This window comes from Marmota monax, unplaced genomic scaffold, assembly GCF_021218885.2.
Source record: "Marmota monax isolate L192 unplaced genomic scaffold, Marmota_monax_Labrador192_F-V1.1 WCK01_AAM20220418_F8-fsc00223, whole genome shotgun sequence".
Taxonomy (NCBI): domain Eukaryota; kingdom Metazoa; phylum Chordata; class Mammalia; order Rodentia; family Sciuridae; genus Marmota; species Marmota monax.
In genome coordinates this window covers 570,939-587,735 of record NW_026692990.1, presented here as the reverse complement: position 1 = coordinate 587,735, position 16,797 = coordinate 570,939, and the positions used below count along the sequence as shown (strand labels likewise).

The window sequence follows — 16,797 nt, the reverse complement described above, 5'->3', positions numbered from 1 at the left end:
ATTTTTTAAAATTTTGAGACAGGGTCTCGCTAAGTTGCCAGGCTGATCTCCAACTTGCAATCCAATCCACTTGCTTCAATCTCTCAAACTGCTGAGATTACAGGTATGCACCCCCATGCCTAGCATATATGTAGCTTTTTAATAAGAGGAATCTGTTGCATATAGCCACGAATTGATGGCCAATGGCCAAATCACTGTGTGCCTTGTAAGATGGCAGATGTTGCAAAACATGCTTTACCCTGTTTCTAAAAATGTTTTGAAACTGGAATTTTGGAAGTTGGAATGGAGATGCTGTGGAGGAGTTCTAAGAATTAGGCCACCCTCCAAAACTTACCTCTCCTTTGGGATAGCGGTAACGATATTTATCTTGGTCCCGTAGTGCAAATTCTTCAGGGTAGTGTTCTTGGATTTCTTCATAGGTCATCTCCTCACAGACACCCTAAGAGAAAGTATTGGGGGACACAAGCATTCGCCTGGTGAAATCCAGACAGCCTTTGCCATAGTTCTAAGACCAATAATATGGTACTTGGGACTTGTGTGAGCACAGCTATGGAGTTGTGTTTGTTATTTGTGGGTGTGTATGTGAATATATATGTGTGGATGGTGTGTACTTGTGTGAGTATAAAAACAATAGTGTGTGGATGGGGGTGTGTTCTGGTTGAGTATATGATGCTTTTCTATGATTGTCTCAGTAGGTATATAAGTATACAATATACATATAATTATGTATTTTTATAAATATGTAGCCCTAAGAATTTGTGGTTGTATCTACAAGTATGTATGCAGCATGCTTGTTAAAGGACTTAAGCCTTATGCAATTATTATTAAGCCTTATGTATTGTATTTGTGTGTGTGTGTGTGTGTGTGTGTGTGTGTGTTATGCCCGTGTGGATGTCTCTGTGATATGAGTATCCATGCGCATCTAAGTGTGTCTGCAGCATGTGGATCCATGAATATGTATCTTTCATGGTGTTTCTGTTCTATGTATATTTCTATTCCTGTGTCTGAGGCCTGTGTGAATTTGCAGTAATATGCTTGAGGTTTTGTATCTGTGCTATGTTTATGTTCATGTTCATTATATGCTCCTCTGTGTCCATGTGGGGTATATATAGGGCTGCATGTGTCTATAATGAGTGTGTCCATATGAATCTCTAGGCATGTGTATGTATGTGCGGTATAGGCATGATGGTAGAAGAAGGTCCCTGTGTCTGTGAAGTTCATATGTACAATCATAAACATATTTGTGGCAGATATCTGTGATTTTGTATGCAAATACACATGTGTGAGCACAATATAGTCCATATTCTTCCATTTTATAGCATTTCCTATCCCTCCACCCCGACCCCTACTTTAGATAGAAAGATAAGTGACTGATCCTTATTTTTTAACAGGTGTCTGTATTTAGCAGGTGTTTGTATTTCAGAAATTTCAGAGAGCAAAACTAGTAAATTCTTAATGGTGTTAGAATGGGTTTCAATCTCTTTATCCAAGGAAGTAATGAGTTCTTTGGAAGCACGGAAGAGCTTCCAAGTCAGCTGAGAAATCTCCAGAAGTGAGGTGGCTGCTGGAGGTAGTGGCAAGTGATGTTGGGTTTCTAAAGTTTCCTTCTGAGTATGTAAATTCCAATTAAACCTTCCTGAAGTGGGAAAGTGGCCTCTGTTGTCTTTTGGGTCATTTATCAGGCTTCCCTCAGGGTTGTGGAACTGAACCCTTGTCACAACCTATAAGTAGCTCTGCAGTGTCGACCTTCTCCAACTGACACTGCCCATGGAAGCATGTGTACCCTATTCAGTACACAGGTCCTTCCTGATTGGCTTCAACTTTCAATTTTGAGGCAAGCTGGGAGCCTTTTGCCTGTGGAAATGGTCACTAACACTCTCTTGACTTTAGGCAAAATGCTTAATTCCCCTTAATTTTATTTTCCTTATTTGAGAAATGAGAATTACAATTACCTTGTAGAAGTGTTTTGGATATTAGGGATAGTATATGTAAAAGATACTAGTACCGGGTGTACAAGGTACATTTAAAAGACTCAATTGATGGAATTAAACATTAATAATGTAATCAATAATAGAAAATAAATCAGAAACTTAGGCATCATTGCAAATTCTTGCTTCTTCCTTACTCATCCCCCTCTGGCCAATTCCTGAGATTCTGCCTCCTAAATCTCTCTCAAATCTATTCCTTTATTCTACCATCCATTTACCAGCAAATGTCATAATTTCATTCTTCTTTACAACATCAACTAAACTCTTATGATGACAAGTTTACATATTTGCACGTGTATGTTTTACTAAATAGCCCCTTTCTAAATATGTGTTCCTTTGTACATCTATATTTATATATGTATATGTGAAATATGTACACACATACATTTCTAAATTTATAGAAGCATTTCTAGCATGTTAACCTACCCCATGCAAGTTATCTACACCTGTGGTGAAGCTCTTATGTTGGGCCTTAACAACCATAACCTGTGAAGTACCACCCATTGCCAATGTACCTAAAGCATAGGTAAGAGAAGGATACCCTGAAGGAGATTTCCTAGTCACCAGAGTTGGTTCCTTCACCTCTCCTTCCTCCTTACTCCTTACACCGTCAAGTACCATTGACCCTATTATGTTGGAAACATTCCCAAAGTCCTTCTTCATTCCATCTTCATACCACTATTCTGGTTCCACATGCCTTTGCCTCTTGCCACACTAATGCAGCCACCTGTCCTGACTGGTCTACATGCTCATCCTGGCATTGTTTTCACCTAGTCTCCATGCATGTACAGACTGGGCTTTTAAAATGGGAATTACATTCAGACCAATCTCCTTGACTTAGACCATGTTAATGGCTTCCCATCGATATTAGGGCAGGATCCAAATCCCTCAACATGGACTATAAGACCCTGTACCTAGGTCTTTTTCCAGACTCATCTCCCTTCTCCCCAGACCTCACTATCACTGTCCCAGAATCTCTGTCATTCTTTCTTTTAGTTCCCTAAACATGCTAGCGTCTCTTCTCACCTCTGAGCCTTCATATAAGTAGTTCCCCATCTCTGAACTATGTTTATTGTTCCACTCCAAGCCCATTTTGCATGTTTCTTTTCTCATCCTTGGCTTCCTTCATGAATCTTTCCTTATAAATCTCTCTCACAAGTGTGGTCAGGGGCACCCTCATCTTCTGATCTTCCACAGTCCCTTGTACTTCCTCTCTCGGAAACTTATGTCACACTGAGATATAGAGTCTTGCTGTCTGCCTTTGGGCTCTCTAAAAGTAGAGGCCTTCCAGGGATCCTTGAGACATAGAATTGTGTTGAGCACTAGATGATTGTTAAGAAATGTTTGTTGAATTAATTAGGTTCCCCATAAGAACTGGAGCAAAGACAACCTCAGGGATAAACCCATACTCAAACCCCCAACTCTGCCAGGAGATTCACCCCTTCCATCTCACCGCATCAATCTCATTCAGGGCCTTCCACTGCTCATAGGGGACACCCAGGGCTTCAGCTGTCTGGATGGTCCTCTTCATGTGGCTGGTCCACACTTTCAGGGAGTTGATACACTGGGACTGAATGAAGTTGGCCAGTGCATAGGCATACTAGGGATGGGGTGCAAAGGAAAAGATGAGGGGAAAAGGTGAGAAAGATAAGGTATCCATGAAAACAAGCTCAAATCTTCCACAAATTGTAGAGTGGAGATGTCCCAAATTTATAAAAAGGCATACCCTTGAGAAGGGAGAGATAGGAAGAGGTTATTCAACAAATACAAGATTACAGTTAGACAGGAGAAATAAGTTCCAGCATTGTATTTCACAGTAGAGTAACCATAATTAAAAATAAAATGTTGTGGGGCTGGGGTTGTAGAGCACTTGTGTAGCATGTGTGGGGCGCTGGGTTCGATACTCAGCACCACATAAAAATAAAATAAAGGTATTATGTCCAATTACAACTAAAAAATAAATTAATTAATTAAAAATAAAATGTGTATAATTCAAAATAGCTAACATTTTGAGTTTTCTCACCACAAATCAATGATAAATTCATGAGGGGATGGATCAATATGCAGTATATAGATATAATGTATATGTATGTTGAAACATCACATTGTACTTGATAAGCATATGCATAATTACAAAGTGTAAAACAAAATAGAGCCATACTCTTTCCTATGTGGTTAAAGGTCAAGGAAACAGAAAAGAGTATGTGTGCTTGCACTTATGTATGTCTCTGTATGTGTTTGCAGTCACTGACTAAATACCCTACTAGGATATTCACTCATTCAAACAGATCCACCTCTAACATTTGTGGAGCCCAGGACAAGAATACAAATGCTGGCATACCACCCAAAATGCTCCTTCCTTTTTCCTTCCATTTTGGGCACCATCCTATGTTTCTATATGGCCTGAGTACATATCTGTGGACAATCAAGTCACATGACCAAGTTCTCTTCACACCAACCTCTACCAATTCCTATGCTCTACCCCTTGGCCACCATTTGCCCTAAGATTGTATAAACTTCTGTGACACAGCCTGTCCTCAAGTGGTCAGACTCTCAGACAGGCCCATGTAGGCACTAGAAACAAATTCCCAGTCTTTAAAGATGGTAAGGTTCAAGATACCCAGAGAGTGGTCTGGAATGGGGAGGTAAGATTTGGGAGACATTTCTTTGATGCTGTGAATTCTTATTGCTTCAGCAGGGTTTCTAGTACCTAGGTATAAAGGGAATTCACATATATATTGAGGATATGGGGCCTTTGCTAAGTGCTGGGAATGTTCTTATTCTCAAAACACAGCCAGTCCATGGTAGGAAACAATGGCAGCAACTGCAAAGGGCTGTGGGAGCCCAGAAGACCAAGAGATCAGCTTTCCTTCTGTGAAGAGTTGTGTCATTAATCATAGATGGTGTGTTCTAGGAATATTTGCACAAATGCGTGCAAGTGCACATTTGTATCTACATATATAAGCATCACAAATATACACTTAATGATGGATATGTGTCATCAGTCAATATGCTCTAGCTAAAAAAGTTCTTGCCTGGCAGGTAGGAGACATGAGTTAACCCCTACCCCCCACTCCTTTACACAGCCACTCAGACACATCCCTGCCCTTCTCTGACCTTTTTTCCTAAAAGTAGTATTTGATCATCAGGCCTATCTTCTGTGAGAGTCAGTGTACACGATAAGTGAGGAGAAACAATACCACTCCCTGAGATGCAGTAGGTTCTGCATAAGTGAGAGTTACAGTGATGGGATTATAGTTGATGAGAAAGTACTTTTAAACCAGACCTGGTGCACTGTGCCCATAACAGTGCAGGATGGGCCTGGTGTGTGTGTGTGTGTGTGTGTGTGTGTGTGATTGTGTGTGATTGTGAGTGCAGGAGACACACAGATGGAGATGGCCATGTGTCCATCTGGGTTCTGGGTGTGTGGGTAGGGCAGGCCTAGCTCCCGTCAAGAGACTCCAGGTACAGGTAGTGCCACAGGGGAGGGTGCTACATCCAGGCAGGGTGATACCTCCAGTGGCCTCTATCTTTGCTCTGAGGAGCACAAGAAGTGAGCGTCAGATCAAAGTCTACCTCAATGGGAGGCTGCCAGTCTGGAGGTAAAAAAATAAAATAAAAAGAGCCCCGAGGTCCAGGCCTTCTGGGGCAATAGTGTACCTGGGACACCTCCCATATCTCCAGCAGGGATGTTGAAATCAAGCAGAAAGGCCCGGTCTTCAGTCTTTGCTTTGTCTTGTATCAGCTGTGGGACCTGCGACCTGGGGGACCTCTTTGCTCCTCTCTGAATCTCATCTTTCTCATCTATAAACTGGTGATGGTACTGGTCACCCCAAAGACCTGTTTTTAAAACTAAGTCAGGCCACACATGTGGAAACAGATGGCGCCATGACTGTGCATAACAATGAATCTCCCTCCTGCACTTTATTTCCCAGTTGTTTCAGCCGAAGTGAATCCTCCCAGCAAGCAATACCTGTGCTAAAAATCCCAGACAATTGAACCATGAGGTAAGCTTTGATCAGACACCCACTTATGCTCCTCAGAGCAAAGACAGAGGCCACTGGAAGTGTCACTCTGCCCTGAGGCACTACTTGTACCTGGAATCTTTTGACTAGAGCTAGCCCCTGCTCTGCCCACACAGCCCAGAGCCTAGCTGGACACGTAGCCATCTCCACATGTGTGTCTCCTACACTCACAAATGTGTACACACACACACACACACACACACACACACAGGAAATATATCCCTTTGTGCAGCCAACATCCAGAATGTGGTCATTATGCCTCACTGGGGGAGGACGCTCATGCCCTGTGAGAGTCAGAGATAGGCCAGATCAGGGAGAGATGAAGCCCAGGGTTTGGCAACCTGCCTAGAAGAAGTTAACAGTTATTGGGGGGCTTCATGGAGATCCAGATCTTGGAGCAAGAGTTGGGCCTTGGAAGGGAACAGGGGAGGCAGGAAGATGCAGTAAGCAGTGGGGACAATTAATGACAGTGTGATTCCTGCAGTGGGTTGGGGAGGGAAGACAGCATTTTCCCTGAGTTGGGAAGAATGGGTACTCAAAGTAGGTCTCTCAAGGGAGCTGTCTATGCACATGATGATTGCCAGATGACAGAGTGACAGAGGAAGGTAGCAAGGTGTGTATGAACAAAGGCACAGAGTTGTGAGAAAGATGAGGAGACCGTCATTCAAGGGCCAAAGGTGGTCATTGTGATGGGATGGAGAAGCAGCCAGATTTGGGCAGGTCAGAATGAAGTTACCAGATTGAAGGAGCATTTGGCCTTTGGAAGCTATTAAGTTGCTATTTCAACACTGAGTGTCTGACAGTATGGAAGGGCATGAGTGACCTGAATCTGCTTCTACCCCATCATTGGGTACCCCCTACTCAGGACCCAGGTACTGGCAATGCTACCTGGACAGCTCAGGCAGCCCATCTTAGTGCATGGTGCCTTCCCTACCTGCTTGCCCCGAAGTGAGAGGCCAGAGTCACCTCCGATGCGGCCTCTGAGGTTGAGTTCACTCTCACCATGCCGGCATAGGTATATGGAGCGTGGTGTGACATGGATGTTCATGAGATAGTAGACTGTGCGGCTCTGGATGTGGTCCTGCACTCGGTTCACCGTGTAGCGTGTGCCCACATCGAAGATCTTGATGTAGGACAGGTGGCTGGGCCAGACACAAGTAGAAGGGAAGATCAGTGTCTGATGGTAGGGAGGGCTGATCCTAAGAGAAAACCCCAGCCACACACCTTGCTTTCAAGTTTCCTCTGCAATTCTGCTCTTAACTAACAAGATTCTATGGTTTGCCCTGTTCTGAATATCTGTTCTAGAGTCTTAGTTCCTGACTATCTTACAGGACTTATTGCCTACTACCATACCCCTCTTTCTCCTTTTCTCAGTTTCAGCTTGAGCAAAGCTGTATTTTTACCTTCACTCATCCCAAATCAAGCAGCTGGGGCTCTCTTCTCTGTGATTCACACTGCTGCAATAATCAGAAATAGAGTGATCTTCTGTATCTCTGAAATCAACATTTCATTGGCAGCTTCTGTCTTGTCCATTTCTCCTCCCCTTTAAATACTAATTGAAGTCTTCCCCTCTCTGTTTCTTTTTTTGCTACTTAAAATGTTTTATTTGTTCTTTTTAGTTATATATTACAGTAGAATGTATTTTGACATGTTATCCATATAGAGAATATAACTTCTCATTCTTCTGGGTGTATATGATGTAGAATTATATTGGTCATAGGAAAGTAATGTCTGATTCATTCCTGCCATGATACAGTGTACTTTATATTCTACATCTGGGTGTGCATGTGCCTGTTTATCTCTCCACACTCAGAAAATGGAGTTAGACTGGGTGTTTTCCCTATTTGCCATGCAGTCTACAAACACCCTCCTCTGTTCTAGGCACTGTGTTTGGGGTGGGACCCAGCATCTGCCCTTTGGGAACTCTTAGGCCAGTCAGGAACATATACTTGGAAATATGTAATCAATGTTCATCATTAATTTCACAAATACTCACTGGAAGGTGTGCCAAGCACTGGGGCATAGGGATATAGAGGTGGTCCACAACATCACTGGAGAACCTGTGGTCCCTGCTCCAAGCTCCTCAACCACTTATCTGTGGAGGAGCTGAGGAATAAGTTGGAGATACTGACTAATCAGAAGATTAGAACCATGGAGCAAGACTTCTGAGGCCACTGATGTACCAGTCATTAATCCTTTGATTGTTAGATTGTAAGGAGTTCAGAGAGATTCCTCAGGTGTGGGAATCTGGGCTTTGGAGCTATGCCACCAACACTGGTTGCACAGTAAGAAAATCAAGTGAACTGAAATATCTGTACTAGCCCAAAGTCATTGAGGAGTTTAATTCAGGAAACTTTTCCCTTGATCTCCCTAGTCCTTTATGTCTACACCCACTCGTTATGCCCAGACCTATGATCCATGTCCAATGATTCCCACAGAGCACTTGGATTTGTTGAAATTTTCCATGCATCTGGCAGGGATCGGAGATTTTAAGGTGCATGAATCCTTATGACTGTCATACAGAGAAGAGATCATTATCTCTGTGAAATACACAAAGATAAAGCTATTTGCCTAAGGTCACCTTAGGAAGTAGACTTGGGCTTTAACTCTAGAATGGTCCTCTCTCTAATCATCTCTCCTAGGATCCTTAGAGCCTAGGAGTAGAAAATATCTGATGTAACATTGTTTCCTAGTTATTCTCTGTTCCTAACACTAGGTACAGCATGTCTCTAGGAGAACTTCCAAATCACTCAGCTATGTCTGACATTTTATGTGCCTTCACACATGAGCCCCAGCTGACCTTACCTCATGTTACCAAGCTGTACCCATAGCTTCTTTGTTTCATTCTTATCTTCATGTCTTTGTTGTACCCTTGGAATATCCCTCTGTACTTCTCTCCTCTTACTCAGATTTCTAACTGGACCATTACAAAGTGCTGTTCTTGCTTAAAAAGATGTCCCTTGCCAGATTTCCCTCATTGAGCTCCTATGCATCCATCCTTCAATAATCAGTACATAACTCTCTACAGAAAGTCACCTTTGAGCCCAGGGTCATGTAAAATCATTTAGAAGTGCTCAACACCAAAAGTATTACAGTAGCTCATTCCTATCCCCCACCATGTGTAATTTAAAATAAAAATTATAAACTTATGATAATATAATTAGGTCCTACCAAATTCTGATTTTATGTTTTTCCATTTTGACTACCTTGATGCTGTTTTTATATTAAGTATGAAATGTTTTTAGGATAGTTTTCTTATTTTTGGAAGCCCCCACCTTGCCAGTACTCTAAGCACATGTTTAGTCTGTCTATTGGGCAACCCAGCTTTTCTAGATCTCTTCCTGCAAGTTCGACAAGGTTTCCTCCTCTGCGGAACCATCCTCCAAACATCACTTGGTTTTCTGTCCCCAAAATTGTGACCAACTGTGTATAGACTGTCCTCTCCAACAAACTGGAAATTCTATCAAAGCAGGGATATCCCTTTCTTCTTGGAGTTCCTTAGGCACAGCTAAGGCCGTCCTTAATGCACAAACTATAAATGTTCATTGATGGAAATATAATGAAATAATCTGGCCTACTATATATGTCGTCTTTAGTTCTTTAGGCCCAAACCAATACGTCAAAAAATAACAGAGCACTTGTAGTAGTCTAGACCCAGAGCTGGGGGCTTTCTTGATGCCATTCTTTCACTTTAGCCTCCCTTCTTTAACCTCCTAAAACCATATGCTTTTAGTCTACATGGTATGTTTGTGGAAATTTGAAAAGTTTATACTTTCCTCAGAGCATACAGAGCCACATTCTAGCACATACATACCAAAGTTGAATGAAGCAAAGCTGTGAAAATGCACATAAAGGCCATGGTCCTTGCACTGTCAACTCCCCCATCTGACATTTTTTTTATGTTATAGGGATATAAGAAAGGAAAAACCAGCTGGAAGTTTGGGAATATGGGTTTCAGTTTATGCTCTGCTGCTGACTCATTGTATTATCTCAGGTAAACCTTTAACCTGATCTAGGCCTCAGTTTTCCCTTCTAAGGAGTGGAGTAATAACAATGCTCATTTCTTAGTACTTCAGTTGGGTAAAGCTGAAAGAATGTGATGTAAACTTCTTAGGGTGGTGAAGATTATTTATGTCCTCTTTACAATTTACACTTGAGCCTCAAAGAGTGTAGGTGAACAGGATCCTTTCCCATTTTAATCAATTTTGAAAGAAAGCAGGGTTCTGGGAACAATTTACATCTAAACTCATCTCTCTTATGGACTGGCAGTTAATACCTCTCCTATCTTTAGCTAGTATTATGATGGAAAATATATTATTTTTCATGGATATTCCCATATGTCAACATATTATGGAAGCTTTTTGAGAATAGAACCCATTTCTATTCCTCCTGTTTATAATCTCTACATACACCACAGCCCAAAAGGGTCCAAATGATTGCTGATTAAAGAGGTATGTGAGTGTTGTGAGAAGAGACATGATAAGAAGATAAAATATATAGTTAGAGTCCTAGTTCTACCCCTCACTTGTGTTGGGAGCTTGGGAAAGTAGTTTCAATCCTCTAAGAATTCAATTTCCTCTTCTTAAAAATTTTTATGATGATATTTATCAGTCTCCTTTACAGGGCTTCTGTGTGGGATTCAATGAAAGAAAGAAGTGGAACATGTTTGAAAACTGAAGTATTATTGAGTGTGAAGAATACTTTTACAATAATAGTAGCAAACACCCAAGGGAAGGAGGCATTTGTTTTCAGAAATAAAGGTTCTGATCTGTCCATATTACTCAGGAAGGCACTATTTCAGTCATCTCATGAATACCTCACACTGCCATGAAGACAGATCATCAAGTTGTTCCCCTGATGTTAAAAATAGAGAGATTGGAGGCCCAGGGAAGGAGGATGTTTCCATATAAGGACATCAAAACTACACTAAGGATCCAGGTCTTAACTTTGGGATGTTGGGCTCTTACCTGTCCAATTCATCATCCAAGGGTTGATAGTTGACCTCATAGCATTCAATTCTCTTTAGAAAATCTTCCAGAACTTTTTCTCGGTCACAGTCTATGTAATCAGGGCTGCCAAGTTTCACTTGCTGGAAGAAGGGAGAAGAACAGAGGGACCAAGGGATACATTGTAAGATAAAGACTCTGAAAGTGTTCTTGGGAAAAGCCCTTAGAAACCACTGAATACAACATCCCTTATTATAAAGGTGAGAAAATTGAAACTTGGAGAACCTTGCCAGAGTTTACAAAAATCAGTTAAGTGAAGAAAAGATTAGAAACTCCTCATTTCTTATCTCCAGGTGGTTAGAAAAAGGACTATTTTATTGCATTCCCTGCCACAGCACACACTGTTTAGGAAGCATATTAATAAGAGGACTAGACATTGTGATGTAAAAAAATGGCTACAGAAAAAAGAAGCAGAAAACTTGGCTAGGAGTCATAATGGCTCACATATTTGGAGCCTTTACTGGAAGAATGTGACATATTCTCTTTGGTTTTCTGAAGGGCTAACAGTTCCTATCCCCCAGTATCCATTTTCTCCTTTCACATTTCCCAACTCATTCCCTCCCAGTAATGTTAGCCTACACAGAATCTGGAAATCATTCCAGATGCTTCTTTTTATCATCCCTTATCTCTTAGCAGGCACCAAATCCTCTCCAATCCCTTCTAAATATTCATTTTCTCTTGCCTGTACTAATTAGGGCTTTGTGACTGACTAATTTGTCTAGTCATGTTATTTCTGATATATTTACCATACCGGCAGCCAGAAGGGTATATCTAACATGCATATCCAATCATGTATTCTCCAGTTTAAAACCCATTAAACCCATCGCCATTTCCTTATATCTTTTAGCCCAACGTGTCAACTATTTTTAGCACGTGGCTTATGGCTTATCATGAGTAAGACCGAAATTATTTCTTAGTCTTTATTTCTCACTGCTTCCCATTCCATCACACATTTGATGTAGCCAATCTAAGCTATTTATAGCTCCCAGAGATGTCATACTTAGTATAAGCTCTTTCTTATTCCCATTCTTTACCAGTAAAATTCCCATCCATTCTTCAAGGTGCATCTCAACTATTACCTCCACTGGGAAACCTTCCCTGACATACCCTTACTACTGTATTCTGACACTCTCCCCTGTTTCCTCATATCAGCTTTGATCTCAGAGTTCTGTCTATATACTTTCCAGTCTCCTTCACTTGGCCATAAACTTAAGAGAAGGATTTTCACGTAACCATTTCTATGTTCTATTGCCAAGAATGGCCCATCCTAGACATATAATGAATTTATATTAAATCAATAAATAGATGGATGGGTAGATGAAGAGCTAAGAGAGGAATTGGACATGTTCTATGTCTCAAGAGGTTAAAAATATAGGACCAATGATTGGAAATTACAGGGAGGAAGGTTTCAGTTTGATTGGGCTACATTTGTTGAAGGCAGTGAGCTATTTGTCCTTGCATGTATTAAAATAAAATCTAAACAAACACTTAACTGAGATTTCAAGTACCTGATGGAGGATTGTAGGAGATGATCTTTAAGGGCATCTTATATTCCTAAGCTCTGGTAATTTAATGAGGTAGGGAACAACAAAATATTGTGAATGATCTAGTTCTAAACACATGGCTAGATTCTAAAAGTGGTGATAGTTCTTATATGAATTGTGGTACAGAATAAAGAACATAGGTTTTCTAGGTGGATAGCCATTTCAAGGCAGAGCTAGCATTCCTGTCTTTTTCTGGCTGTATAAATCTTTGACAATTCATTTATCCTCTTGGAACCCTATTTTCATCTCTGTAACATAGAAATGATCCCTAATATGCAGGTTTGTTGTGGAAAAAAATGAGGAAAATTTGATGCTTTGTGCCTCTATCAGGCTCTTTACATATTGGCTTTACCTAATTCCATAGGGTTATTGTGGGCCAGGATGGTCAGGGAATCGTGCCTATGCAAAGTGAAAGCAAAAGCTCAGGTAAGAGTACTTCCTTTAATCTTACAGAAATAAACTGGGTATAATAGCACACATCTGTAATCCCAGGAGCACAGGAGGCTGAGGCAGAAGGATTGCAAGTTCAAAGCCAGCCTCAGGAACTTAGTGAGACACTAAGCAACTTAGCAAGACACTGACTCATATTAAAAAAAGAAAAGAAATAAAAAGGGCTGTGGATATGGCTCAGTGGTTAAGCACCCCTAGGTTCAATCCCTGGTACCAAAAAAAAAAAAAAAAAATCTTACAGAGATCTTTAGGTAGGAGCCAAAACTAAGACAGCAAAAACTAAGAAGGAAAAGTAACTGTTGCCTTACCTTGATGTTTTCTGCAATGATGTCAGGGTCATTACATATAGACTCAATGAAAAAGACCTGTAAGAGAAACATAAAAAAAGATGTCTAAGTCTGGGGATGTAGTTCAGTGGTAAAAGTCTTGCCTAGCATGCATGAAGCCTTGGGTTTAAACCCAGCTCTGAAAGATAGAAAGAAAGAGAGACAGAGGTTTGATCTCTAACTCTGAAAGGGGATGTTCCAACTGGGAATTATATTTGGTAGGAGCCAAACATAGATGTATCCCTTCTCCCCCTGAGTGATCTCCAGGGGCACGCCTGACAATAGAATCTCATACAGTGATGTTTCAGGCTTGAGTTTTATGAGCTATCCTGGCCTTAAACTAAATGACCCTGGATTGTTGTTTTGTGTTTTTACTGCTTTTTAAGTCTGTTGTATTTTTTTGTAGTGGTTCTCAACTCCTTCATCATTGTCATGCCCCACCCTCAGTGTCAACCTGTCAGTAACCATTTTCCATTGCCTAATGTGGTACATCTCCTTTCCTATTCTGTTTTGCTGCTTCTGACTATGCTCCGGAAAACCAGACAACCAAATGAATATATTGAGCCTATGGTGGCCAATTTGGTTGTTCTGAGTATCCTATTTAGTCTTTCTTTGGAGTTTGTACTGGATAAGTAGGTTCTAGACAAGAATGGGACTATTACTGTACCTTGTACCCATGTTCCTTTGCAAACTGCAGAATCAGTGACCGTCTTTCTCTGGTAGTGTTGGTGGCATCAAAAACCTAGAGATAGGTAATGAAATTGGCTTACTCTGTATCTAGTGTTGACAGAACACTCACTCTTTTTCCATGTCTGTGCTAAGTGGAGGGCTTCTAGAAAGCGGTAGACTTTTTAGAGGATCTTGAAGGAAAGGAAGAATTAACTTATCTCAATTTCACAAACACTTATCAAGCACTTTCTGTCTGCCCAGAAATGTACCAGATCCTGTGAGTATAATAAGGCAAAAGAAAAACTGTAGGTTTTTATTAGGATTATTTTACAGGTGGAGTAACTTAGGCATAGAAGAAAGACTTACCTTCACTAGTCACTAAGAGTTGCTGACAGAGCAGAGCTATTGGTTTCCTCAAGTCCTACATGAGGCCTCTTCCTTCCTTAACAACTTAAAAGTCCTTAAGAGTAGGAAACAACTCCCTAATCTCAGCAACTTAGATCAGACCCTTTGCAAATTTAAGAATCTTTTCCTCCTTTAGAAATTGGGGATGTATAGGTAAATCTCTAGAACTCAAAAATGGTTGTACTGTAGTCTTATATTCCAGTAGAGCCCTGCTGAATTCTTAGGGGTTCATTAGTAGTACACAGTGGTTAAGAGTGGGGATTACCAAGCTACACAATCTGGATTTCAGTTTGGGCCCTACCATATACATGTTGTGCTACCTTGGGGAATTATGTAATCTCTCTGTTCCATTCTTCCAGGCTTTCAAATGGGGCATGACAATATCTCATGGGGTAGTGTGCAACTAAATTATTAATATGAGCAAAGTACTTAGAATAATATATGGAATAGTTAATTCTCAGTATATATTAGCTATTTTCCATTCCAGCAGATGCCCAAAGAAAATAATGGAAATTTCTTTACCGCAACATGACCTTCCTCATGGCTAAGATAGTTATGAACATCCTTCAGGGCTGCCAATGCACACTGCCTGAAAAATATACAGAAAGAAACAGACAACCCTTATCTCCAAGATGGTTTTCTCTCTCTTTTTCTGCATTATCGTTTGTACCATCTCTCATATATCTTACACTAAATTATTCATCCTTTGAACATCTACACAGGATGTACTATGTTCTAGGCACCATGCCAAGCACAGAGGGGTCAAACAGTTGTAATTGGATCTGTGTGTACAGCTTAGAGGCAGGAATAAAGTGACACGTTTGGGAAAGTCTAAGTAATGACAGCAGACCCAATTTTAAGTGTTTCAATGCTTGTGATAAGGAAACTCAAGCTAAATATCATATCAACCCAAGTAGGGCTTAGGTGTGTGGTCTTTAAAGTTAAAGTCATGCGGTGGCATGAGTAATATTGTAAGTGTAGGCATTACAGTGGCAATGTATTTTCAGCAAAAAAAATCTCTTTAGTGATTACTTGTAGCTAGGTTCTATGGTGAGGACATGGATTAATAAATGAGACCCAGGCTCCATTGTGGAAGTACTCAGAATCACATAGGGGAAAGAGATCTTAAGGTTGGCCAAGCGATTTAGACTTTCATCTCAAATGCTAGGCTAAGAAGTTTCTACTCTCCTGTTAGAAGTAGAAGAACATAAAAGGTTCCTGATAAGAAGATGGTTAGCAGGATTTGAGCAGGGATGTCCCAATTACCCTTTGAGTAGGGCTTTGTCTCTTACCCAGGTTACTCTGTCCCACTCTCCCATGATCTGAAGAAAGGCCTCCCTCAGCCAACGGGTAGCACAGGTCCGTAATATGTTGGGTACTTACTTCCTGATAAGTAGGGCCTCCATGTTGTCTGGGAGAAAGAATTCGTAGTTCTTGTAGCTCACTGCCTCTCGTCGATACTGGCCTAAATTAAACACTGAAAGCAGGGAGCCCTAGTGAAGAGGTTGGGAAGATCCCAGTGGCCAAAAAATGTCCTTGCTTAGAGGGACTCAGAGGTAGAAGAAGGTATAATTTTAAGCAACAAAATGTGCATGTAAAGATTCAAATTATAAACTACCAGCCCATTGTTTTCCTCATAACAGCCCTGCAAGTTATATGGATGACCACTCCCACTTTATAAATGAGGAAAGTGAAGTTCAGAGATAGAAAATAACTTTCACAGTTAAAAAGTGGGGATCTAGGATTGAAACCCAAGTATGTTTGGCTCTAAAATTATTCTATTTTATCATAAACTGCAACCTTCTCAATGTCTTACTCCACTGGAAAGATGAAGAGACAGAGATTCAGGAAGTAAAATCAATCAATCACCAGGGTCAAACTGAGTGAGGTAGTAACAGACATACACTAGGCCTTCTAACTCCTAGCCTAGTGCTATTTCATTTTTCTGTATCAGGACAAAGAATTTAAATCTAAATCTCTAGTCCATACTCTCCTACTTGTAATGGTGAAAAGTCATAGGGGAGAAAAGGAATGAAGGATAAGAGGATAAGAAGCCAAGCAGGGAATATTTCACTCATTCATCTAACAAATACTATTGATGACAATTCTGTGAAGAAGGATATGAGTTCTGGATCTCAGAGAATAACCAGGTCTTCATGATGGGGCCTTCAAGGAGCTCACAAACCAGCAGGTAGGACATCAAATTAACCAGTAAAGATAGAGTTCCCATGTAATTTGTTAAGTGCTCTGGCGAACAATATAGAGTTATGCAAAAGAGTGAGGGAGAAGGAGAGACAAATTCCATCTGGATTGATCTGAGATTTCTTAGAGAAAGTGGCATTGAAACATGCTTACTGGGGTAGGTGCCTTTTATAGGTATGCAT

The 16,797-nt window shown here is 40.8% G+C and overlaps 1 protein-coding gene across 8 annotated transcripts in view; it reads right to left on the bottom strand.

Annotated features, from left to right (window-relative positions):
* The window catches only part of Pfkfb1 (6-phosphofructo-2-kinase/fructose-2,6-biphosphatase 1), a 61,967-nt gene that overhangs the window by 10,286 nt on the left and 34,884 nt on the right, over positions 1-16,797 (bottom strand). For all 8 annotated transcript variants that reach the window (XM_058582029.1, XM_058582028.1, XM_058582030.1 and 5 more), the window contains 8 exons: positions 15,797-15,890; positions 14,936-15,002; positions 14,007-14,081; positions 13,322-13,378; positions 10,981-11,102; positions 6,948-7,155; positions 3,442-3,588; positions 335-439 (listed from right to left, as the gene is read on the bottom strand). In XM_058582029.1, coding sequence (XP_058438012.1) covers positions 335-439; positions 3,442-3,588; positions 6,948-7,155; positions 10,981-11,102; positions 13,322-13,378; positions 14,007-14,081; positions 14,936-15,002; positions 15,797-15,890 — 875 coding nt within the window. The remainder of the gene's footprint in view (positions 1-334; positions 440-3,441; positions 3,589-6,947; positions 7,156-10,980; positions 11,103-13,321; positions 13,379-14,006; positions 14,082-14,935; positions 15,003-15,796; positions 15,891-16,797) is intronic.